At 43.6% G+C, this 26,253-nt stretch overlaps 1 protein-coding gene across 3 annotated transcripts in view; it reads left to right on the forward strand.

The window, feature by feature from the left end:
• The window catches only part of COL4A2 (collagen type IV alpha 2 chain), a 184,728-nt gene that overhangs the window by 110,669 nt on the left and 47,806 nt on the right, over positions 1-26,253 (forward strand). For all 3 annotated transcript variants that reach the window (XM_059685107.1, XM_059685106.1, XM_059685105.1), the window contains exons 5-17: positions 4,990-5,124; positions 5,210-5,254; positions 8,564-8,680; positions 10,060-10,131; positions 10,490-10,525; positions 10,634-10,696; positions 12,451-12,486; positions 16,353-16,394; positions 18,119-18,208; positions 19,909-19,944; positions 20,569-20,619; positions 21,789-21,833; positions 25,384-25,437. In XM_059685107.1, the coding sequence (XP_059541090.1) occupies positions 4,990-5,124; positions 5,210-5,254; positions 8,564-8,680; positions 10,060-10,131; positions 10,490-10,525; positions 10,634-10,696; positions 12,451-12,486; positions 16,353-16,394; positions 18,119-18,208; positions 19,909-19,944; positions 20,569-20,619; positions 21,789-21,833; positions 25,384-25,437 (822 nt within the window). The remainder of the gene's footprint in view (positions 1-4,989; positions 5,125-5,209; positions 5,255-8,563; positions 8,681-10,059; positions 10,132-10,489; positions 10,526-10,633; positions 10,697-12,450; positions 12,487-16,352; positions 16,395-18,118; positions 18,209-19,908; positions 19,945-20,568; positions 20,620-21,788; positions 21,834-25,383; positions 25,438-26,253) is intronic.

Raw genomic sequence — 26,253 nt, forward strand, 5'->3', positions numbered from 1 at the left:
CGGATGTGGGGAGGTGGAGGAGGATGTAGGGGAGATAAATGGTGATGGACAGAGTCTTGCTGAATAGTGTCCAGATGATGTATTGTAGAACTGTGCGCCTAAAACCTGAATCATTTTCTTAACCAGTGTCACCCCAATAAACTTAACAAAAAGGAAAAAAATTAAAATAAGAATAACAAAAGAGACCTGATCCTCCTATGAGAACGTCAGAAAGGGAAGGAGGATGGGACCATGCCACGATTCGCAAACTTCGGTACACTTAAGAAGCCTGCTGAGGGTCATGTCAGTGCGGCCAGGAGGTCTGGGCCGGGCCTGAGACTGCGTTTCTCTCAGGGTCCCCGGCGGCTGACGCAGCTCATGGACCTCACTTGAGTAAGAAGGTCTAATGGAAGATGGGGGGCTTCAGAGGCAGCCTCACTCCCCAGACCTGATGGCGTAACAGTCGGTTCTTCCTCCCGAACCTTCCCAAGCCCCCATTGTCCCTCCTCTCACAAGTGAGGGAGATGCCTACTTTATGCATTTGTTATGGGGATGACATGAGATGAACCATTTAAAAAAAAAAAAATAGCATGTTTTATTAGAACCACCTCAAAGGCCATTAGAAGAGGAACCATTTTTAAGAGCTATAACAGTGCTTCATCCCAGAGGACACACAAGTAAATGCTACTTTTCATTATCCTGTTTCCTAGGAAGTAACACATTCACACAAATCAAATTCTCTGGTGGGACGGGGCATAGTCTATGGTCCGTTGGCTTTCAAGAAATTCTTTTGTGCAAATTCTTTTGTTGAGTATAGTGCAGGAATTTTAGGAGCGTTGGTCACCCAGGAGCTTTTGAAATTTATGCAAAAAAAAAAAAAACATTTAAACTAGAGTCCTATTCTTTCTGGGCTAATTTTTATTTTTACATCACTTATTACAAAAGAAAAGGAAGAGATGGAAATAACTTTTCCAATTGGGACTTTTCAACTGAGGGTGGAAGTTGCTAATGATGATGACTAATTAGCACAGAGGGAAATCCTCTTTATTTACCTGACCATTGCAACTGCTCTTGACAAACACACACGATGCCAGCATGGGCAGGATATCCTTGGGAAAGATCTCTGTCCCTAATGGCCGAAACATGCATTAGGAGGCCACTGGGTCGTGACAAAGATGTTCCCTCAGTCCCAGCAACGTAAGGCTTGAACTGTGGCAAGACTGCGTTCAGTCCCAGAGGACGGGGCTCTACTGCGGCTTCTCTCCAGGCTCTTCCTGGCCCTTCCCCAGGCCAGAAGCTGGGTGGAATTCTGTGAAATGTTCCATCTGTCAGAAGCTCAAGATGTCTCTGTAGAATGACACCAACTTCACACCCACTAGGATGGCTATAAATTTTTTTAAATGGAAAATAACAATCTTCGACAGGGCTGTGGAGAAATCTGGCACTCTCACACCCTGTTGGTGGGAATGTAAAATGGTGCAGCCACTGTGAAAAACAGTATGGCCGTTTCTTCGAAAGATAGACATAGAATTGCCATAGGATTCAGCAATTCCACTTCTAGGGACGTACCCAAAAGAATTGAAAACAAGGACTCAAACAGATACTTGTGCATGCATGTTTACAGCACTATTTACAACAAACAAATTGTGGTCTATCCATGCAATGGAATATAATTCAGCCAAGGAGGTGAGGGCACGAGTGGGGGGGGGGGGGGGGGCGGGGATAAGGACACATGTAATACCTTAACCAATAAAGGAAAAAAATGAATAAAGTACTGATACATGATCATGCATGGATGAACCTCAAAAAAAGTATAAGTGAAAGAAGCCAGACAAAAATAGTCATATAGCATACATGTGATTTCACTTACATGAAACTAGAGGCCTGGTACATGGATTCGTGCACCGGTGGGGTCCCTCTGCGTGGCCTGTGGGGATCGGGCCACAGCAGGCGGCTGGGGAGGAGCCTGAGCCGGGGCCTGTGCCACACCACTCCCACTCATTCTGGCCCACTATGCCTGCCGCGGGCTTGCACCCAGTCAGTCCCAATCGGGAGAGGCTCGCACCACCACAGCAGCACTTGCCAGCCGTGAGCCCAGCATCTGGCACCCGTCGGTCAGCTGAGCTGCGCTCTCATTGTGGGAACACACTGACCATCGGGGGCAGCTCCTGCATTGAGTGTCTGCCCCCTGGTGGTCAGTGCATGTCATAGAAACCAGTTAACTGGTCGCTTGGGCTTTTATATATATAGATATCAAGAATGGATAAATCCATAGAAACCAAAAGCAGATTTGTGGTTACCAGAAACTGGGGTGGGGAGGAACAGGGAGTGACTGCTCAGTGGGCATGAGGCTTCCTTCCAGGATGATGAAAATGTTTTGGAACTAGATAGAGGACATTGTGAATGTACTAGAAACCACTGTAAACTGAGTAGTTTTACATTATGGGAATTTCACCTCAATAAAAAGAAATAATTGACAACTTGCTCCAGAAAAGGGAAGATTAGAGCTTTATTGCAAAAGTCAGACTTCCCATCCAAGACTTTATGGGTATAAAGAAGTTCACTGACAATGGAAGGAAAATGAGTACATGATGTAGTCACTTTCCTCGTCAAAGAAAATTGAGGAAAGGTTAATGAGTGCAAGACAAGAATGTGGCTTTTCATCGTTAAGACACACATTCCGTTTTGATGAGCAGTGCGTGTTCCCCTTAGTTGGCTCCATACAGTAATCCCCTGGATAGAGATAAAGTTTATGGACAGAAAAAAATGACAGTACTAATGAGGAACATTTTATCCCCCAAGGGACACTCCCTGTAAACACTGACAGGCCTCGTGATGATTAGGGAACGTAAGGCTTAGGGGCATGGTATATGATCACAGGACGGCTATATTCCGACAGAGCCACAAACAAAACAAAAATGAACACAACTGGGAAAGAGTCATAAAAACCAGAATCAAAGCATATTTTGTCCCCAAACTTACAGCAGATGTAGCATACTAACACCCCTGACTGGAAATCGACGAGCATGAGCCTGGGGTATCACGTGTCCAAGGTCAGAGCTGTCTGTGTTTGACCACAATCTCCCTCAATTAGGAAGCCTTATTTTTAATCACATTCTTCAAAGATATTAAGTATATTGGCTTTGCCACAACATAAGATACTACCCTCAGTGACTGATGCTTTCTGCACTGACTGGACTCTTCTGGAACATGTGGAGGGTGGGGCAGGAGAACTCACTATCTCTAAAACTCTGACCTTGCCCAGGGAGATTCCTGCAAGTCCCCTTTGTCTGAGGAGTCAGGGGTCCCGAGCTTGGGGAGAGATCTCATTCGCCAGCTGAAACCTTAATTTCCATCAGTTGCTTCCACCCCAAAGCAACCTCTACACCGGTCTGTCTGTGACATTAATGCTGCGGCTTGGCCTGCACTTTGAAGTTGTTTGCTTCACCTCAGCTGTGTGGAATGTTGCAGACAGACTGTAAACATTCTGTAATGACTAACAAACTCTTAGCTGCACCGTTTATATAGGAAGAGTTACTTGTAGGCAGTGGAAGAGAAGACTAGAAGTAATGGCTCAGTCCCCCCTCCATCAAAAGCAGCGGTTCTCAGCCTGTGGGTCGCGACCCCTTTAGGAGAAGAACGACCCTTTCACAGGGGTCACCTAAGACCGTCGGAAAACATGTATATAATTACATATTGTTTTTGTGATTAATCACTATGCTTTAATTATGTTCAATTTGTAACAATGAGAATACATCCTGCATATCAGATATTTACATTACGATTCATAACAGTAGCAAAATTACAGTTATGAAGTAGCAATGAAGATAATTTTATGGTTGGGGGTCACCACAACATGAGGAACTGTATTAAAGGGTCGCGGCATTAGGAAGGTTGAGAACCACTGATCTAAAGGCAGATGGGAATTTGAAATGTGAAAGCAAATCGGGCTTAGCAGGTAAAGGTTCTTTATGGTGAGTAAACAGCAGACTTGTTCATTAAAAAAGGAAATCAAGACATAGAACTTTATTTTTCATTTAAGTGAACCTGGGAGGGTTCATTAGAACATTAACTATAATACATAATTTAGTTCCCTTAATCAGAGAGATAGAAGCCCCTTTTTAATCTTTTTACTTTTCTTGTGGTAAAACATACAAAACATAAAATTTACCATCGTAACCATTTTCACACAGTTCAGTTGCATTAAGTACATTCACAGTGTTGTGCAAACATCACCGCTTTCCATCTCCAGATCTTTCTCATCTTCCCCACAGAAACTCTGCACCCACTAAACAATGACTCCCCTTCTCCTCTCCCCGTGCCCTTTCTGTCTCTATGAATTCAGCTGCTCTAGGAACCTCATAGAAGTGGAATCACACAGTATTTGTCCTTTTGGGACTGGCTGATTCACTTAGCATAATGTCCTCAAGGTTCATCCACGTTGTCACATGTGTCAGAATGTCCTTTCTTTGTAAGGTGAATAGTATTCCATCGCATGGATGGACCACATTTTGTTTATCCACTCATCTCTTGATGGGACACTTTTGGCTATTGTGAAAAAATGCTCTAGAAATATCTGTTCAAGTCTCTGCTTTCAATTCTTTTGAATATCATCCCATATCTGTTGTATGCATTATATTGGGGTAGAGATTAAAATCTTAGAAATTTGTTTGGAACTTTTTTTATATGCTGAAAGGACTTTAAAAAAAAAAAAAAAGTAAGTTGCCTGTCTCCAGTGCAGTAGTATCATCATTTCACAGTAGCATCACTTTAGTAAATTAGGATTATTTTCTCTTTACATTTAATACCTTTTTCCTTTAAACTCTGTGAATTCTTTTTTGCCAGAAATCACTTTGGGGCTACGGTGGCAGCAGATGGTAGTTTACATATAATGGTCTCTGAAGATCATCGCTCTTTGAGAATGAAAAGCATAGTTTCCAAAGCAACGTGACTGAAAGTGCTCATTCATTGCTATTAGCTGCGGAAATTGAATGTATGTTGTTTCTACAGGGTCAGCCCGGGCAAGTGGGCCACCAGGGATACACTGGGCCCCCAGGGTTACAAGGATTCCCAGGACTGCAGGGCCGCAAAGGTGACAAGGGTGAAAGAGGCTCTCCCGGGAGCACAGGACCAAAAGGAGAAGTGGTACGGAAAACTTGGCATTTCCTCTCGTTTTATGGAGGGCAGCGGGTGTGCTGACCTTCATTAAATTTGTTTACCTTCTTTATAGGGACAAAGAGGCGTTTCTGGATTCCCTGGTGCTGACGGAATTCCTGTAAGTTTTTTGTAAGATTAGAATTTTAAAACATTGTATGCATGGGAACCAACACGTTTATGACTTAGCAGCAACATCTTGAGCTAAACCTGCTTTTTTTGTTCATCACATAAAATTTGTGGGGCCACATGGGGGTCTTTTTCTCCCGGAATCCAGTCAAATGTTGGACAGACTTTTCCCCTTGTAAACGTTCTTCTGGACTTGGCTTCAGAATGGAGGAGACTTTGCTAGAGCCGGACAGTGTTATGTAAGGAAAAGCTAGAGCATCGCTCAGACGTGCTCGCTAAGGAGCCGGTCTCGAAATTGTGTTTGAACCAGAGAACAACCTGAATATAAAGTAGCACAGCCAAGGACGTGGACGGAATGAAGCCCTGCTGGACATTTGTGCAGCTTCTCAGATTCTTTGTAGTAACCACACATAAACGAGAAGAGGAGGCATGGATCATCCATGAGAAAATCTCAAAATGCCATAAAATGTGTTTTTCTAACCTAGTTTACTTTACTTCTCGTGGCATAAAAAAATAAACAAAGCAGCCTGACTCACAGCCTCCTTCACAGGGACCCGGGAGCAGAGTTCCCAGGGCCGGCTTCCTGCTGATCTCCTTCTCGGGAATAAATGTGTTTATCACACATGCAGACCCACCCCACCTGTCTGCTGCTGACGTTTAAGGACCCTCACCCATATGCACAGATGTCTGCACCCTTCCCCTGCGTATACATGTTCTCTATCACCGTGCTCACACACGCACGCACACACACACACATGCATGCATGCATGTGCACATATGTGCACATTCATGTGCACACACAGGGAGAGAGAATCTTCAGTCTGCACAAGTAGGGCTGTCCCCTTGCAGAAATAGAGGAAGAGCCTGAGTGGAGAGTCATCACAGAGAATTCATACCTTTTCTTCCGATTTTAGCTCCGCATTCAAGAACACTTTTGCCACAGTAGAAGGAAGCAGTCAGAGCTAAAAGAGGGAAGTTGGGATCACCAAGACATGAGACCTACATGGCCAGTGATCCTAAGTGTCACCTGAATGAGGCACTCAGATACGTCAGTTACAAAACATGCAGCTGTGAACAAATAAGGAAATAGCATTCACATTGGTCAGGATCTTGAGAAATTGGCACAGTCAAAGAATCTGCAGATTTCAAGGGTTAAACAAATAATGAAAGTATTTTTCTACCAACGGCCTCAAATTAAATCGCCCATCTTTTTTTTTCCACCCGTCTTTAAACTATTTTCTTGAACTATTTGAACTATTTATCATATTTTTGCTTCCGGAAGTTGAAATCTGATTTAAATCTGAGTGACATTATGGAAAAATATTGTAACTAATCTGTATCATATTTTAATTCGTTTCTGCACTTCATACTCATTTGATATCAGATGCAAATATTTCAGAAATAAGGGAGTAATCATCGTAAGGGAGAGTGATCATGATGAGCAGATAACTGATCATTTTCTACAGAATCTTGGTGCTGCTATATATAGTCTCTCTAACCACAGAACCCTGATACTGCATATTAACTTAAATGTCACCTGCCATCTCTAAGCAGTTAATGAGCATAGCGTTTGAAGGACCTGGGTAATTTTAGCTGTTTAGAAGTTGTGTATAAAAAGTGATGTGCAGGGAAATCGTAGAGTTGTACACACAGAAATGTATCTAATCAGATGAACAAAAAGAGATGGACATTAAGCTCAATATAACTGAGATTTTTCCTCGAAGCACAATTTCAAATGAAGATCAGATTGGCATGCAAGTTCAAATCAATCCTAAGGAAATCAGAAAGACCCAACAGCAGATTGATAATTCAGGAGAAGACTCAGGAACTCAGATGTTCATTTGAAGCAAAAACATCATAGGATACCACGGATCTTCAGCAGAACACCTGCAGAGCGTGTTTCTCTGGCTGGATTTGAAGGGTCAGCTTTCAGAACCCCCCCGCCCCCCCAAAAAAGGGCCCTTTCCTTTGAAGGCTTCAGACAGCTGGCTCTGTAACAGCTGGAGAGATTGTTCACCATGGTTTCCAGAAGCCATCAGGATTCCCCTGACTCCCCAGGGTTGGCTGAAAGGGCTATCAGATCTCTTTTCTGATGGCACAAGTTAAAGCAATGGCTTTGAACATCTCAAGCAGAAAGATATGCAGACAAAAGAAAAATTCTACTTTTCTTGCTGTATTCCTTAGTATCATTCAGAATACACGCACTCGGTGTAGAACTGGTTCATTTATCTTGAAATTTTCCAAATTTCTCAAAGTAAATCTAAAAGACATCTTAACGCCCTCAAAAATTACTCTGGACTCTATGTTAGGCCTGCTCTTAAGAAAATAAAAATTTTAAAGAAATTACATAAATGCCCTAGCCGGCTTGGCTCAGTGGATAGACCGTTGGCCTGTGGACTGAAGAGTCTCCGGTTTGATTCTGGTCAAGGACATATGCCTGGGTTGCGGGCTTGATCCCCAGTAGAAGGCGTGATGATTCTCTCTCATCATTGATGTTTCTATCTCTCCCTCTCCCCAGTAAAAATATATTTTAAAAAAAGAAATTACATAATAAGAAAGCATATATCTAAACATCTTTTGTGCAAAGAAGAGCAAAAGGGGCTGTAGTCTCGTAGGACATAAATTATAGTTAACCCCACCCCCGATGTCTCCCAGAGCCAGGTGAGTGCTATTGAGGTGCCCACAGACTTCACCTGGCCTACTCCTTCGAAAGACATTTGATCATGTTGCCTCCCCTCTTCCACCAGCCATCTTAGAACACCTGACTTGCTTTAAAATCTTAAAAGGAGTGTTTCCAAAGAATGTAGAAAGAGGAAATCAGTTCGTCTACCTATGGCTAAGCCACTGATGAAATTCCACTGTAGGTGTGAATCTCTTACCTGTTTAGGATGTAAGTCCAAAAGTCAGTCGGCCATAAAAGATGAAGACACCTTTGTTGTCCCTGAGAAGGAGATCACTGCTTCTAGAACTTTTTTCTAGAATTTTAAAATCCTGTCCCTGACAAAACAGTGCTCCCAGGCACCCAGTGAAGCAAGGAGGAGAAATGCCAAGACAGTTTACTGCTCACCAAAACCTTTGGGAAACAGAACTTTGTCTTGAAAGCCTTTCCCCTGCTTAGAACTCTACCTGTGTGCTTTTGTCTACTCATTCATTCATTCATTCATTCATTCATTTTGAGCTGTCGTCCCTTTGATTCATGCCAATGGCATGAGAGAGACGATTTAAAACTGTTTTATCACACACAGTTATGAAAACTAAACACCTCTGGGCTGAACGACTCACTTCCTTTCCTCTTTTCCAGGGACATCCTGGGCAAGGTGGGCCCCGAGGACCACCTGGCTATGATGGCTGCAATGGGACCAGGGGAGACGTAGGCCCCCAGGGACCCTCTGGCATTGGGGGTGTCCCCGGATCTCCTGTGAGTATCATCAGCACAGCACACCCTGTTCACATGGTTAGCTCTGGAACCTGGATGGCTGGCACCTGTCAGCAGAAATGTATGGAAGTGCCCTATTCTCTTTCATGGCATCCGGAAGGCCTAGCACAGGACCCTTAAGAAACGGTCTTGGAGAAACTTTGTAAGGATGGTGTGTTGCCTTCTGTTCACTCACCAGCAGGGGCCGCAGGCGCACGCTAACTCTGTCTTTTATACCCTGAGGAAACGTTGCTCTCTTCTTGGAGGTTTTCTTATGGATATCTAGGCATGGTCTTCCTGGATTCAAACAATTTTATTTTCCATATTCATGCTCCAGTTCAAATAACATTGAATAGTAGGGCAACACGAAAACTAAAATTCTAAAAAGCTAAAAGTTTGACAAATTATTAGTCACAAGATGATTAGAAATCTTGATTCGATTCTAAAATCCTTTGTGATGTGAAAGGACAATGATATTCTTCAGCATATCCAATACGAAAGGGTGGTGTTTTTTAATGGAAAAACTTTTGTATGTTAATCTGTTTCGTGGCCTCATTTCGTTTTCAAGGTCTTTGCAAAGAATATTGAAATATTTTTCAGTAGTGTTACCCTCTTACCACCAAAATACTGCACATTCAGGGTTATGCTAAGATTTTATCTGGTAAAAAAAAAAATTTATTTTTAAGGTGGGGAAGAACAGTCATAAATAACCTTCACCTGTTTCCCCCTGAGCTAATCAATTTCTCATCATCATTAACACCTCTGCTTTCCAATTCTCGCTTCTTTGACTCTTCTTTTACAACTTCACCTTTTCAATAAGCTACATCATTTTCTAGTCTATTCCAATAAAATAACTTTTATCATCAACAAACATATTGATTACTTTAAAAATATTGATTTCATATGTAGGTGTTAAGACATGCATGCATGTACCTATACATGCAGATGTGTACTTGACACAGTTTCTGTTTTAAAGAGTGACCCAGTATCTCTCCCACAAATGGTGCTTCAGAGTACATGTTAATACCTTCAGTACACTAATGCCAAAGAAAACACAAAGTAATAGTACCCAAAAAATAGCATGGTTTACTAAAGGATTCGTTTACTGAGTGCTCATTTGGGTTCTTTAAAAACACAAATTCTATAATGTCTTTCCATTTTAACTTTGAAGAAAGATACTGTTGGATAAATATGAAAGTAAAAGTCTCACCTTTGTGGTTGGATGTAGTGATTAGTGTTCAGAATAATCTAAATGAGCTGTAAGAGCAGTTAGACATTGCCCATAAAGGTCAGTATTTAACCATCCAAATTACTATAGCTGCTCTGAATGTTAATGAACGTTTTTGCCTTTTCCTCTTTCCACCATATATGTACTCCTGTAGGGGCCCCTAGGACCCAAAGGCCAGAAAGGTGAACCTTATGCACTGTCTGAAAAGGACCGCGACAAATACAGGGTAAGTTTAATAGAGGTAGGAGACCTGATTAAGTGACCTAGTGTAAATTCTGATTAATAAAATTAATTTCCAAGTGAACTCTGAGCTGTAAGAATGAATGGAGTAGCAGAATGCATAGAATAAAATAATCCAAAATTGTGACCAATTCAAAAATAACTTGTTTCAATCTTATATTTAATTGTGGATGCATCCCTTTCCCATATTCACTGTACCTCAGGTATTAGGTTAGTTAACATCACCAGGTCCTGTTACGGCTGCAATAACTTATATACTTGTTTGCGATGTTGTAATAAAATGTAACTAAATCTAAAGATTAGCTTAAAAACTAGAACTCTTTAAATGATTTCTTCTCATTTAGGGTGAACCCGGAGATCCTGGATCGGTCGGTTTCCAGGTAAGTTTTATTTTTATTAGAAAATATTCCAAGAAAACTTTAAGAATTCAGGACTCCGAAATACCAGTCAACTTCTCTTAATAGCCTTCTCTTGTTGCCTGTCCTTAGGGGCCCCCCGGCCGCCCTGGGCCTATGGGACCAATGGGTCCACTTGGAATTCCAGGAAGACCAGTAAGTACCACGTACACGTGCTCACTCTTGAACCACTGCCCAGGCATCCTCTAGCGAGGCCCCTTCTTCAACGTGGACACAGGCGGAAGCTTCACGATACAACTAGGATGCTTGTGGTCACTGTAAAAAGCATCAAGACAAAACAGGTCATCCCTTGTATACATTTTGCTTCTATTAAGATTGAAGAATGAGGACTCAAAATTTGTGGTCACCAGATCACTGCCAACTATGTCAGATTTAAACTTGCTGCTGGCCGGATGCTATTCCAGTCATGTACAACCTCTCTTGGCCCCACAAAACCAGCTGAAAAGGGGCACGTCATCCCTGCAAAGCAGATCAAAGTGCAACAGGGTGATCAGAAGGAAATGGGTTCTGCCTAGGCATGGCCACCATAGCAGGTTTGTCTCACCTGGGCATGGCCATTATAGCAAGTGAAATATTGGACATCAATTAATAAAATGGTCCTAGTGCACCACCTGAATGGCAGTCTACAGGTATTCACTCCCACTGCAACTCAAATGACAGAGTGAGGTGCAACAAGACAGAGGCTTGGATGGAGGAGGGCTTGATACAAGGAGGGGAGAAGAGGAGAAAGAGTTGCTAGTGCCTGTGCAGCCCTAAAGCCACTTCCATCATGCCACACAGGACCCAGGAGATGAACTGGCTCCTTCAAGGTTTCTGACTCTTATTCCCCACAGTTTTTCGTAGTGAGACAATTCTCACAGAAGCCCATTGCTCAAGTGTGAGGGACCCTCTCAAGGGAGACTGTGGCATCAGTTTCTTGACAGATACTGAGAAACAAAGGAGAGACGTATGCTCGGAAAGATTCAGTCATACTAGTAGTTGGGGGTGTGAGTACTCATAAATTTTCTATAATCATTGATTTTGTTTCTACGAAATGAGTTTCCCTGGGGCTGTGAAAATCATTTTTGCAAGTAGCCCTCTGCTATGAAATATTTGGCCGAATGGTATGAAATGAGGATTTGATGATGAGAGGGTCTTTGTTTTCCTATGTCATATGGTTGTTGACTCAAAGCACACATACCACATGGTTGGGGAGGGGGAACGGAGGTTATACTTTAAACACACAGTTCAGGGAAATATGAAATAGCAGGTTGTACCTGCTGGGTCCTTAGCTGACCTGACAACTTTTAAATTCTTCATGTGGCCATTAAAATCACCCACAGTCCCCCGCCTGCCCACTTCTCTGCACTTAGACACAAATTATTCTTTTCATGCACTTTCAAAACTTCAGCGCAAGTGTAGTGTTGACAGTGAATGCTTTGCAGATAGACCTGTGGTGATATTTGTGGATGGTCTTTCAACCCTGTAGATTAAGTCTGCCTGTGAACATTTGCTGACCTACCAGCAAAAAGCATTAGACAGTGGCCTGTGGGGGACCCTGCCCAGGGGGAGTCAGGAGAAACGATCTTTGTGGTGACAGGGCCTGGGACCTGGCATGGGAGCAGAGCAAACATGAATAGGACATGGATGAAATCAAAAGTCTAAACTCAGAAAAGCAAACCCAAAACAGCTGTGTGTGGACAGCCGGCAAATTCTGGGAACTGAGCCTGACCCCAGCCCTCTCCCCTCCAGCTCTTCCTGCCTGCTGAGACAGATGTACCAGAAACCTCTATACATATGACATGGTGCTCTAAATATACAATGAATGACTTTCCCAGGGCTTTCTAGCAGATGTTATCTGGGTCCTGGGATAAAGAAAACAGTTTACAAATATCTTTGTATTTTTGCAGGGACCACCTGGACCCCCCGGACCCCCTGGAGAGCCAGTAAGTTACTGTTGGGGGTGAGGGAGAGGGAAGTGGGGGCTTATGTATCCGTGTGTATCCTTCTGGACTATAGAACTACTTCATGGACAACTATATATTGCTCATTTCACAATGAGAACTGTTCTGTAGGTTTTTTAAGACTCACTGTTACAGACTCCAAAGATGCACCCAGTGGTACCTCTGGCGTCGCTGGCACATTAAATAAGTGCATATGTTGAGTGATTTGTTGTTTGCAAATCACATAACATTCCTGTTGTATGAAAATCAAACTGATTAGGAACGTAGATTTAGGGGCAGCTCATGTTTACCCGTGTGTGTTAATTTATAATGGACAAAATGTAGCTATGTTTGTATTGGGGAACTGATGGCATTCCCTACCTGGGTATAATTAGGTTCTACAAGAGTGTGATGTCAGCCTCTAGGGATATATATAGTCAGTGATTTTCAATTCAGCTAGAGCCCAAAGCTGGATTGCTTCTGTCAGAGAAAGATTCTTAAGTTGGTTGGAGCACAACAAAGTAGGTGGCTTGTTAGAACCTGGAGACAGAACTAGAGTTCGGTACTATCTGTGAAAGTTGGATAAATGTCCAAGACAAACAGTAGGAAGTTGGTGAAGGAAGTTTTTGCTCAAAATTTGACATGAGTTTATTCTGTACACCTAGTACAAAACAATATTGAATGTAAACTGTAATTTAAAAAAACTTTAAATCAACTCCCGGGCTACGATTGCCAACATTTAAGGACCATTCCGTGGCCTGCACATTCCCATGCCTGTTCCACAGAAATCCCATCTCTGTGACCTTCTGGGGACCTCAGCTACCACCACTCCAGGCCCCCAGCTCCCGTCACCTCTGAAATGGCTTCCGGCTGGGACTGGAGCTCGTTAAGGCTGCTGCCCACACCGCTGGGCTCCCCACTGTCTGGCAGCCCAAAGCTGGGTGGGAACGGCCCACAGCCAAGAGAAGCAGATGTAAGATGGGGCGGCCAGCCCCAAGGTCATCTCAGATCCCTGCTTGGCTGCCGCACTAATGGCCCTCACCCCCCACCAGGTCACTTCCTGGTGACTTGGATAACCAGCTCATGAGGCAGAGGGGCCACGGGGACCCAAGCAAATCAGTTCTAATCTAGCCTGGCTGCATTTCTGTGCTTTGATTTCTGCTCCCAGCCAGGTGGGAAAGAAGCAAAAATGCAAAAATTAATTAAATGCTTTGTTTTTATTTTCAGAAAATCCCTGGGCATTGAGGGGGCAGGAGGTATACTGCAGAGAGAAAGATCAGATAGGGTCCTGTGTGATCTTCTGTTGAGATGGAAATGTAGAGACCCCAGGAAAGAAGCAGTCGTTTGGAGATTTAAAAAAGAAAAAGAGAGAGAGAGAGAGAGAGAGAATTATTTCTATAATGTAGTACAGGCATACCTCATTTTTTTGCACTTCGCTTTATGGCACTTTGACGATACTGTGTGTTTTACAAATTGAAGGTTGCTTATGGCAACCCTGAGTTGAGAAAATCTATTGGTGCCATTTTTCTGACAGTCTCAGATGACGATTAGCATTTATTTAGCTATAAAATAATTTTTTATTAATATATGTACACTGTTATTTTAGACATAATGCTATTGCACACTTAACAGACTACAGTACAGTATAAACATAACTTCTATATGCACTGGAAAACCAAAATATGAATGTGACTCACTTTATTGCAGTATTTACTTTATTGTGGTGGTCTGGAACTGAACCTGCAATATCTCTGAGCTGTGCATGTATAGCTCTTCACATGTGCCTCTTTTAGACACCAGGGTTGAGTCATTTCTCCCATATATGGCAACTCCACTTATGGAACTATTAAATATTTGCTAAATCTCTGGGCCTAGCTTTGCCTCTTAGACTAAAAGGAAGATGAAAATGACTAAAACCCCAAGAATCACCATCTCCTAAAATCATTAAAGGGTAGGAAATGTTTCTATGAAACTAGGATTGTCTTACCAAAATGAGAAATAGCTGAGGCAGAAGAGAGAATGATCTTCAAATATAGGACTAGGGGGTAGGGGCGGGGGAGGGGGGAGGAAATGACTGGTTTCTACATCTGAAAGGGCCAGACCCACAGAAACACATACCTGTAGAGACACTAGATCAGTGATGGCGAACCTATAACATGCGTCAGAGGTGACACGCGAACTCATTTTTTTGTTTGATTTTTCTTTGTTAAATGGCACTTAAGTATATAAAATAAATATAAAAAATAAAGTCTTTGTTTTACTATGGTTGCAAATACCAAAAATTTCTATATGTGACACGGCACCAGAGTTAAGTTAGGGTTTTTCAAAATGCTGACCCGCCGAGCTCAAAAGGTTCGCCATCACTGCACTAGATGAACGAAGAATCAGAACGACCTGGGGTCAAATCAAGCTCTGCTACTCATTAGCTCTGAGGCCAAGGTCATAGGATATGACAGTGTGACTATCCGTGACTCCTCCTGTGTTGCAGAGGATTAAAGGGAGAGTGGACCCTGGGCTGTTATAGTACATACGGCAAGTATAGAGTCAGTAATACAGTTTGCTGATCATCAGGATGTTTGAAGAATAGAATATATTTCAAAAGTCAAACAGTAGACTATTCCCAAGGGTGACAAAATAACTGCTTAGTCCACTATTTCTGAGGTTTTGCTTATTTTTCCAAAGCATCTCTGTATTAAAAGAATAGCCTATCGTTTTCACAAACCCCAGAATTTTCATCATTTAGGTTTAATCTTAGTGAATGCTCAAAATGCACTGTGAAGTGCCTGCCACCTTCTGCAACTGATATACCATCTCAGTTTGTTCCTGTTCAAATTATGTGGTGTCTGGGCTCAGACTTTTGTTGTATACTTTACATATGAAAATAGCAAAAGAAAAGACAATAACTTTTTTTAACTTTATTTTTCAATTACAGTGAATATTCAATATTATTTTGTATTGGTTTCAGGTGTACAGCATCGTGGTTAGACATATAATTTACGAAGTGATCTCCCCAACTAATCTAGTACCCATCTGATACCCTACCTAGTTATTAGAATACTAGAGGCCCCGTGTACGAAAATTGCACACTGGGGAGGGCAGTCCCTCAGCCTGGCCTGTGCCCTCTCGCAGTCTGGGACCCCTTGGGAATGGGCCTAAGCCAGCAGTGAGACATCCCTCTCGCATTCCAGGGCTCTCACAGTCCGGAACCAGTCTCTCCTTACTACCCACCTGCAGTGGAGGCAGGAGAGGCTCCTGCCACCACCTCTGCGCTCGCCAGCCGTGAGCCTGGCTTCTGGCTGAGCGTCGCTCCCCCTGTGGGAGCACACTGACCACCAGGGGCAGCTCCTATGTTGAGCATCTGCCCCCTGGTGGTCAGTGCACATCATAGCGACTGGTCATTCCACCATTTGGTCGATTTGCCTATTAGGGATTTATTAGATAGGATTATTGACTATATTCCCTATGCTGTACTTTACATCCTTGCGACTCTTTTGTAACTACCAATTTGTGCTCTTAACCCCTTCACCTTCTTCATGCATCTCCCAACCCTCCTGTCCTCTGGCAACCATTACTTTGATCTCTGTATCTATGAATCTGTTCTGTTTGAGTAACTTTCTCCTTGTGTCAATTAGTTTCTGAGACGTGAAGCCAGAATGTTATACAAGGATAGTTGTCCAGTGATGTTTCAAATATATTTTAGGTCTCTTTTTCTAGAAAAAAAAAATTATTTCACTGTGATTATTGACTTCTTTAAAGTTTATCTTTATTGTTGAAAATACCCCCCTTCCTTCCCCCCGCCCCCCCATTGACCCCTTCTAGCCTGCTGATAATTGACTTTTAAAACTTACAGAAACTCATTTCTCTTTCAGGGCAACAGAGGACTAGGTTTTTATGGAGAAAAGGGTGACAAGGTAAAGGAAACAACAGATTAAAGCAGCCACATGCGACATGTAATAGTTAGGAAAGAAATTTCAATGACTATGTCTTATGCTATTCTCTTGAGGTGATGTTCAAATAGACCATTTGCACAGGAAGTAATTATTATAAAGTGCCATGTTATCAAACACACTTTGGTGATAGTTATGGAGCAATAAGACAGTGGAAGTGAACCAAGTAGGATGGCCCTGGACCTGTGGCACAGACATGACCTCAGCCATCTTCTAACATGGGGAGTCCAGGGATGACAGGAAACTGGAGCCAGAGCCACAGACTAACAAGCCAGGTCAGGGCCCAGGTGACATGGCAGGAAAGAGGACCACGTGGACTTTTATCATTGCGCACAGTGCTGAGATTCAAAGACCACATGGCATTTGAGAGGATCACTTGAGATCACTTATAGGAAAAGCTCAACATGGTGTCCACACCCAGTGAGCTAACCCTCACACAACCCCATCACATTCCCCCCAAAACCTATAAAACAGATGCGTTCGTTTGTTGTCCTTTGAGCATTTTCATTTTGTTTTACATTTTACTTTTTGATTGAAGCTCACAGTAAACTTTCACTACACAGGTGCGAAAAGTACTTTGTTCTTTGGGTTAATACCATACAAGTAACTACAAAAGAAAAACATTGGATGATGTAAATACATAAAAGTTTAAGTTCCTGTCCAGTGAAATATAATAAAATAGCAAAATAACATAAAAAGAGGAAAAATCTGGGAAGAATAATCACATTATATAGAATGGAAATGAAGTTAATGTCTGTAATGTACAAAAAGCTTATTCAAATTGTTAATTAAAAATAAAAAACCTTCAAGGCCCCCATAGATAAAGAGTAGATGAACAAACAGTTTAGGTACTTTTTAGGTATAATATTAGCAGACACTCAGAATACACTATGGAGTACCACTTTCTGCTGCTAATACATCATTTCAATTTGTTCCTGTTCATATTATGTACTGTCTGGGTTCAAACTGATATTATATAGTTTATACATGGAAATAGCAAAAGAAAAAAACAAGAATAACTTTCTTTCTGTGTCAATTAGTTCCCAGGAGATCAAGCAAGCATATGTCAGGGTAATTGTCCAGTGATGTTGCAGATCTATACGGTTCACCCTCTGTGTACCACATAGAAAAGTGATTCTTACTAATGATCAAAATGCAAATTAAAGCAAACTTTAGATATTATATTGGTTAAAGATGCTGCTTTTTATTATATAAAAACACCCTTATATAGTGAAGTAGTGGTGAAACTAGAGTTAATCACTCATTTCCTAAGCGTTTCTTATATCTATGTGCCAATCTAGGCAAACAATAGAGTGATACCTATCAGGAGCCATAAAGACATTAAGCCCTCAGACCTAATAATTTCCTTGGATAGAAATTTATCGTAAGGAAGTAATTCCACAGAAGCAAATGCAGCCCCAAATTGTGAACAGCCCAACCAGCTTGTAGGCAGACATTCTAAATGATTATTGACGCAAGTGGGATACAAATAATTTTACGTTACGATTCTTTCATTTTAAACTCTGATTTTTATTTGGATTTATAAATAGAACACTGCACAATTGGTGTGCATGTGATAAGTAATATGCAAAGAGACAAAAAGCAGTTTGTGGTGGGAGCATGCTTTTGCTAAAGTTTGGTAGTGTCTTCTCAGTCTAAAGACTGCTGCTTTGCTACACAATTCACAGGGTGACATGGGAGCCCCAGGGCCCAACGGGCCTCCGTCAGACTTTCAACCGATCACCGGGCCCGGAAAGGAGACCGTCCCCCCGTACAAGGTAATGGGGCTCCGCCAAATAGGCAGTATTCTCAGTGGAACTAGAAGAAAGAAAGAGAGACAAGGGGGAAAAGGTAACTTTATTCGATCTTATTCAAACAGTCGCATGCAAAGAGGGAAAGGCCTCGCCATGAAATTGTGCATGAAAGCACAACTACTCGTTCAGTCAAATAACCATGTCAGTCCATCATCTTAAACAATCGGGATGAATTTGAAGCAACACGAGGATCCATAAAAAATCTCAAATCTATCTTTAAGTATGCGAGTCTCCAGTGTAGACGTAGGTTATGGTCGGAGCATAATTCAAACCCTGTACGTGGAATTCTCTGACAAAACACTGTGATCTGCAAAACAAGTCCGCTTTTACTCTTCACTGACAGAGTCATGGTGGGGTTGTTGTTTGTTTATCCAGATTCATTTTCTGGCCCTTATAATGTCTATTACTGTTTCATTTAATTAAAAACATACTCTTGGAATCCAGTAAAAATCACCATCCTGCTCTACCACTGACACGTTCGGATGGGCCACTTCACCTTCCTAAGCCTTCGTGTTCCGTTGTACCCACTGCAGATAGTAATGCAGATGCCAACCTTGTAGAGCTGTGGCGTGGACACAGGTGGAACACCTAGTCTAAAGTCGGGCACAATCAATGGGAACCAAAATAAAAACCCCAAACCTAGAATATCATTCCCAACAATCAGGTATCTGTCAAGATGGGGTTTGGGTGCTTGGTCGTGGATGGGAGAGGCAGGTGTGACCACTGCCTTAGGGGGGAATGAATCTGGGCAGCTGTAGCTCAGTAGTAAGTGACTTGACCGTTGACAGAAATGGCCTGGAAGGTGGCTGGTGCTAGCAGACATGCCTGAGGAAAGCGAGTCAGAAGCAGGTGGTTGTGCACGGCTGAGAAAGTGAGATAGATGTCCCTGGACAGCCATAGATAGATTCTGGGCAGACCTGTGGCTCCCAGTGGTGACCTGACCACCAGCCAGGTAGGGCCTCTGTCCAGGAGCTGAGGATGGAGTGAGACCAAAGCAGGTTCGATCCTCACTGAGGTGCTCAAGCATCCAAAACACGTTTCCTTCCTTTCCTACCACCAACAGGGATCGTCCAGGGCTGGGGCCTGGCCAGCCTGCAGGGGGCAGTCTTGGTCAGCAGGGATCCGGGCGCTGTCCTAGCAGTGATGGAGAGCTCGGACCAGGCCGGTCACATTTCTTTTGCCGTTTTAAACCAAGAGAGGAAGAAAAAGAAAGATCATTTAGAGTTGACATTGCCTTCCAAAGCCACCTTTGCCTGGGGTTTCAATACATCCCAAATGTGTCTCTTCCTCAGAGAACCCTCCTTGTAGTATTTTATTTAAATGAGCGTTGTCATTCGGGGCTCTTCTCTGGGCATATTCTCCCACCACAGGGTGGTATTATACGCCTGCCACTGTGGAGTCACAAAGGAAACCATGTAGAGACAGCCTTGCCATCACATCAAAAATAACACGATTTCATGTCTATCTTGAAAACCCAGAAGAAGTCACACATTTCTCCCTTGAATTTTGAAGCTGCAAAATGTAGATGCTTGCTACAATTCATTTATAATGGTTGTTTCAGTTTTGTTCGGTACTTTTCACTTCATATCACAAAGCCTGATTAATTTTAAGTATCACGATTCTCAAATTAATGAGTGTTTCTTTTTTTTTCATTTTCTTCACAGGGTGAAAAAGGAAGTAAGGGGGAAAAAGGAACAATGGTAAGTCAAGCAATAAAGAGGTTTCTTCTCCCTTGTGGTCCCCAAATTCTTGGCGATCCTATTGCCATGAGAATGTGCAGGCGTCACAGGGACCCAGGGACTGTTGGCTTCCAACCCATTTGTCTACAGCAAGAAAGTGTTATCATTTATTTGTATCAGATATTTTTGTGTTTGTTCGTCGTTGTTGTTTTGTTTTGTGTGTTTTTCAGAAAATAGTCTTCGAATGTCTTCCTTTTTTGCATAGTAAATACCGGTCAATCAACATTTTGTGAAGCTCATAAAATGAATCTAAATGCTTTTAAAAAGATGTGTGGGTGGAGGGGGCTGGACAGGTGTGATGGGCTGGCTTCTGCTCTGAGGGGTCTCAGCCGGGGGAGCGCTCTGCCCTCTCTTCAGTCTTTGTCACGCCTGCCCTGGTATTCCCTGCCCTCCCACATGGCCACTTACCATGTGGCGGGGAGAGGTGCTATGCAGGCAGACTCAGATCCCTATGCCCTTCCTTCCATGAGCTGGAATAGAGAACCCCAGAGGCAGGCCAGCCTCAGGGCGTGAGAAATGGGATTCCTGCTGCAGGTAAAGAGAGAAGGTGCGGGCTGTGGCTCAAGTCTCTGTGTTCTCTCCTAGGGCATTTCCTTGAAGGGAGAAGAAGGAATCCTGGGCTTCCCAGGACCCCGGGTAATGCATGCATTCTATCACTGGCTTATTTTGTTTTGTTTTTATTTTTAAATGGGCGTTATTTGGGTGGGGGTGGGGAGAAGAGAGCAGATTTTGGTTCACAGCAAATGTGCAGAGATATTTGCCTCGTACCCCCTCTCCCTCCACACACGCAGCATCCCCCGCTGTCTGCGTCCCAAACCAGAATGTCCATTGGCAACAGTGGACAAGAGGAACCTACATGGATGGACACAACGTTATCGCCCATTAACTGTGGTTCTTAAAACTGTGCACCTCCATTTGGAGAAGGGTGGGAACAGAACACAAACACATTTCTGCTCGTATTAGTTAGGCCAGATTAATCTGTGGTGACAAAAATATAGACTGATTCCAGCACACAAGAAGTTGATTTCTTGCTGCCCCAAGAATCCAACAAAAATGTCCTTAGTGGGGTGCTGAGGGGGCAGGGGAGTGTCTCCTCTCGAGGAGATTCAGCCCCCTCTGGCTCCCCCGCCCTAAGGCAGGCCTCCCTCCATCAGCCAGAACTCAGTCACCTGGCCAAACCTGGCCGCAGTGAGCTGGGAAATGTAGCCCAACCATGGGTCCGGGAAGAAGAGAAAGTGGCCTTGTGGTGGTAGCCACTACCACTAAAAAGACGTGTTACAATCTCCAAAAATAAGGACAGAGACTCATGAGCACTTTGGAACCCAGGACTTTTTTATCTTTACCATTTTCACCACCCCGTCTTTATGGATTTCTCCATAGTTTGTGAAGTGGTAGACATGATGCATTATGTCAGCGGTTCTCAACCTGTGGGTCACGACCCCTTTGGCGGTCGAACGACCCTTTCACAGGGGTCGCCTAAGACCATCCTGCATATCAGATATTTACATTACCATTCCTAACAGTAGCAACATTACAGTTATGAAGTAGCAATGAAAATAATTTTATGGTTGGGTCACAACATGAGGAACTGTATTTAAAGGGCCAGAAGGTTGAGAACCACTGCGTTATGTGAAAGTGTCGCCAAAATGAGCCATCTCCTTTAGAGAAGAAAAGGGGATTCCGATGGTTTCCATACTCTCATGATAAAGCGCTTTGTTTGAGTTCATGTCAGCTCATGGTGATGCCACGGGAAACGCTGCTGCCTCTTCTAAGCTGTTATTGCTTCTGTTTTCTGTCCTCCCCAGGGCCCCCAGGGCACCTCCGGTGACAGAGGTTCACAAGGAGAGAAAGTAAGTGCGATGCATGAAATGCAGTCGGCTCCAGGCCTGAAACATCTCACAGAAATCAAATATGAAGACTGTGGAATTCCAGGGTGGCGGGGGGGAGAAGGGGGGTGCCCCAGAAAAAAAACATTTACCATTTACCTGCATTTACCATGGCGTCATCCCAGATCGTTCAGAATGCTGGAGTCAGATTGTTTACCTTTTTCTCATTTTTGCAAGGCAGCCCTTTGGTTCCTTCCTGTGGTTCTTTCCCTTTAGGCTTCCCCTCATCCAGCGCCTGCAGTCACGGCTCCTGTACCTTCAGTGTCACCCCTGGCCTGGGTCACTGTGTCAGTCTCAGGAAGGTTGTCAGCGTGGTGACCAAGAGTTCACCTACACTTTTCACATGTTGATCTCACACAGGTGGACACTTTGTTTATCTTTAATGATGACCCAATTACTTATTTTTACCATGTGTTCTGTGGACAGATGTTTGGCACTTTTTTTAGAAGAAAACATGTGAGAAATGCATTGTGAATCTGGATCAGGCTTAGAACTGTCTGAACTCTGGGTCATATGAGAGAGTACACATAGAAATAGATTTTTTGTCTACGGCCATACCACCCTGAACGCGCCCGATCTCGTCTGATCTCGGAAGCTAAGCAGGGTCGGGCCTGGTTAGTACTTGGATGGGAGAAATAGATTTTTTAATTAATTATCTATTACCTTCCCTAATTTGATCATGGACTATGTAGCAGACCGTCTTTCTTTCACGGGCCCACAGCATGCTCCCTGAGGCAAACACTGGTAATAATTCTCTGGGTATCGTTTCAGACAAGGACATGTATTTTTACGTGCATGTAATTTAACAACAGAGAGTAACACTATCTGTATCATCCTGCCACTTGTTTTTTCATCCAACGTGCCCTGGAGATGATTCCGCATTAGCACGTTCACATCCACTGGTACATGGTTCTCTTCTCCTAACAAGCTGCACAGATTGCAGTGAAAGGCTCCGCCACGTTTGCTTAACAGCCCGTGCAGTGGCTTCCAGCTGCTTGCTATTTTCAGCAATCATGCAGTCGACATTATGGTACACACATCTTGGTGCCCATGGGCTAGTATTTCCACATAGAAATAGACTATTTCAAAAAATCGATTCAGCCTCCAAATCGTGACTGCCCTGATTACGCTCTCGACTCCGTTGCAGGATTGAAGAACCACGGGGATCCCAATAGCAGTGGGTCTCGTCAGTCCCTGGGACTACTGAGGGGACTTGGTCCCCCAGATTTGGTTTCTGACCTCCCCAGCTCTAGACTCAGGCGTCTGCACCCCAAGTTCTGGTTTTGACCACTCACAAGGAGCCCCAAACTTGATTCTTTCCTGCAACTTCAATTGGCTTTATTTTTCCTGTTCCTATCCTTTTACCCTAAACTCGGGCCAGGGATGACACCAGGGCTTGCCCTAATTACACCCACCTTCTCATGGCATTAGTACCTGATAGGAGTACCCCTAAAGGTCACATGCCTAGAAACAGCTGCTGTCCATGCAATACCCCCAACTAAAGGCCAAAGGCCAAATTCTAGTTTAAGGATTACAGTAAGTAAGTGCTGTAAAGAGACAGAGGACTATGGCAAACATGAGCATTTAAAAGTAATCCATTTCAACCCACCCCATGAAACTAAAGTACTGCTGTTAATACTTTGTGTGCCTGCCATGTGCTAGTGAAATCATAATTATGATTTGTTTTTCTACACCCAACGCTAAGGAGTTATAGTGTTTTTAAAATGCAGTTCAACATAGCCACCCCCTAGAACTCAAAACTTAATGAAAGACAAGATGTTCACCAGGCATGGACCACCTGGGGTGCCTAAGTGCTGTGGTCCAGATGTTAGGATCTAAGGCTCACAATTTCCAGCTTGCTTCCTGCACTTGCAACAACTGGGGGAGATGCAGATGCTTCCAATTAAGTGGGGCATCTCAGCTGCTGTGGGGGAATTGTTTCTTCGTGAAGATAAGAAATGCCCAGGATATAAACACATGAATGGGTCATCCTGCGTTTTCGTGCCACCCCGCACCCACCTGTCTACCAGTTGCTATCTTACTGCCAAGTTGCTGTGGCTCCCCAACGAACATCTCAGTTGTACTCACAGACTTTGGTTTTAGGATGTAAAATGGAACCAGTAACCAAAGGCAGCTCCAAGGAGCAACTGTGCACACCAGCATTAATGCACTGAAATAAGATGAGCCAAAAAAGAGAAGATTCTGGGAAGGATTTTGCTTGTTCTACAGGAGCAATCAGCTACCCCTCCCTCATCCCACCAGAGATTGATAGAACTTTAATAAGTTCTGGGGATGCTTGTGATTGCTTGTTGATGGTGTCTCAGCATGGCTGAGCAGTGCGTGGGTGGCATGGAATGGTGTGTAGATTTGGCCAAGTCCAGCGTGGTGTTTGAGCTGGATTATTATGTCAGCCTGGACTCAGCTCAGACTAAATGCCTAGTTGCCAACTCCCCAGTCCTTGGCAAGGTCTTCAGTGATTCCTAACCTATCTCATGAGATAGCCTCTAAATAGGAGATCATTTTTAATATCAGAAAAAATGGCCTTCATGAAAAACACAGAGTAAGCCCACCTCAGTTCATTCTAGACAATGTGATTTTCGGCACACATGCTCCTCGATTTCAAAATATCTGATAAAATAATTAGATAATTGGCACTCTGGCATTCTGAATTTTTTTTGGGGGGGGGGTGCGGGGGGAGGACCTCGCTGTACATATTCTTTAGCAAGACAGAATAAATTTCTAGATTATTTTTTAAAACTACATATCTACCCAGATATGATGTGGCTTTTGTTGATATATATTTGGGGGGATTAGAAAGCAACAGTTAGCACTAGAGATTTTTTTTTTTTTTTACATGAAACTAAATGGGCGGCATTAATGCTCCTATTTCATGTTCACTGAAATTTACAAAGCCCATCTGGGAGGGAGGTTTTAATAGATGGATCAGGTTGTCCACACCTGACCCCACTGATCAATTATAAAATCACTTAAACTCGCATCTGTGCATCCTATACCAATGCACTGGGAAGGACACAGCACCCCCCAGGAACAGTTCTTGCTTAAAAGGTGAACCTGAGCCTTAGGACGCTTCTAGATCTAGCTGCTAATTTAGAGAAAGTCAAGGGTAGAGAGTCATGTTACACAACACCACAAGGTCATGTGTAGCAGGTCCCCAACGCTGGGGATTGGCAGCCCCAATGACCTAGTTTCGTCAATAGCAACAACAACAAAATGTTACTGAAAAAAAGTAGAAAGGAAGAAGAAACTATTATAAGAAAATTAAAAGGCATATCAGCCAAATGTCATGTTTGGACTTTGGATCCTGATGCATAAACAGAGCAATTTTTTGAAAACAAAGATGTTTTTGAGACCAAAATCAGGAAAATTTGAACAGAGGCCGTGTAGGAGGTGACTTTAATGAACTATTATTCATGTCCTTAGACATAATAATGGTATTTTGGTCAGTTCTGTAAATTACAGAGATAAAAATAAGCACCAAATATCTCTCCTGCAGGGAAGCAGAGGACCAGAGAGCTATCCAGGCCTTGTGGGACCCCAGGGACCCAAGGTGAGCTTGGATGGTTTTCACTTGGTTTCTTTGGATGGTGTCCCGACCACCTCTTATTCACCATGTTGGACAAGGAGGTATCCTCTAACCCCGCGGTCGCCAACCGGTGGTCCGTGAGGTCCGAAAGGTTGGCAACCTCTGCTCTAACCTATATAAGAATAGATAACCGAGCACACAGCGTTTACTAGTCACGTTATCCCAGCCTTAGGATGCTACGTGCCCTGCAGGACCCCACCGAGCAGAGTGAACCAGCGGGGCTGGGGGAGGGGCTTTGTAGTAACAAGAGGGCGGGACACCCCTGGTCCCCAAGGCAGGATATGACTGACGTGTTTGGGTAATTCATGGGCCAGCAGAGAAGTGAAACCCAGTAGGATGAGGACCAGGTGGGCTGCAGCTGCACCAGCTGATGGGGAATCCAGCCAGTTAGGGAGCCCTTTCAGCTGGTGAAGACAGCGGAAGTCATAGTTAGGCCTGTGGGACCCAGAGAGGCTCCAGGTCGTTAGCTCTTACAGTCCAGATGGCATTGTAGCAGGGTGTTGTTGCATCCCTCCCCTCCCCGCCCCCTGCCCCAGCTCACCCTACAGGGTGTCTCAGATACCATTACCAACAACAGAACCACCGGCCCTGCAGAAAGCAGCCCCCTGACTGGCTCCAGTGTTTGACAAGGATCTCAAAGTGATGTTGGCAGCTGCGCACTTAGTTGTCTCTTAGTGTGTCTGGGGTGCGGGACTTGCTGCCTCAGCATAATGGAGATGGCGCCCCAGGCAGAGTCTGTGGTTCAGTTACTCAGAAGGGAACACTAAGCTCGAGGTCCAC

The sequence above is a fragment of the Myotis daubentonii genome, chromosome 2, assembly GCF_963259705.1.
Source record: "Myotis daubentonii chromosome 2, mMyoDau2.1, whole genome shotgun sequence".
NCBI classification, from domain to species: Eukaryota; Metazoa; Chordata; class Mammalia; order Chiroptera; family Vespertilionidae; genus Myotis; species Myotis daubentonii.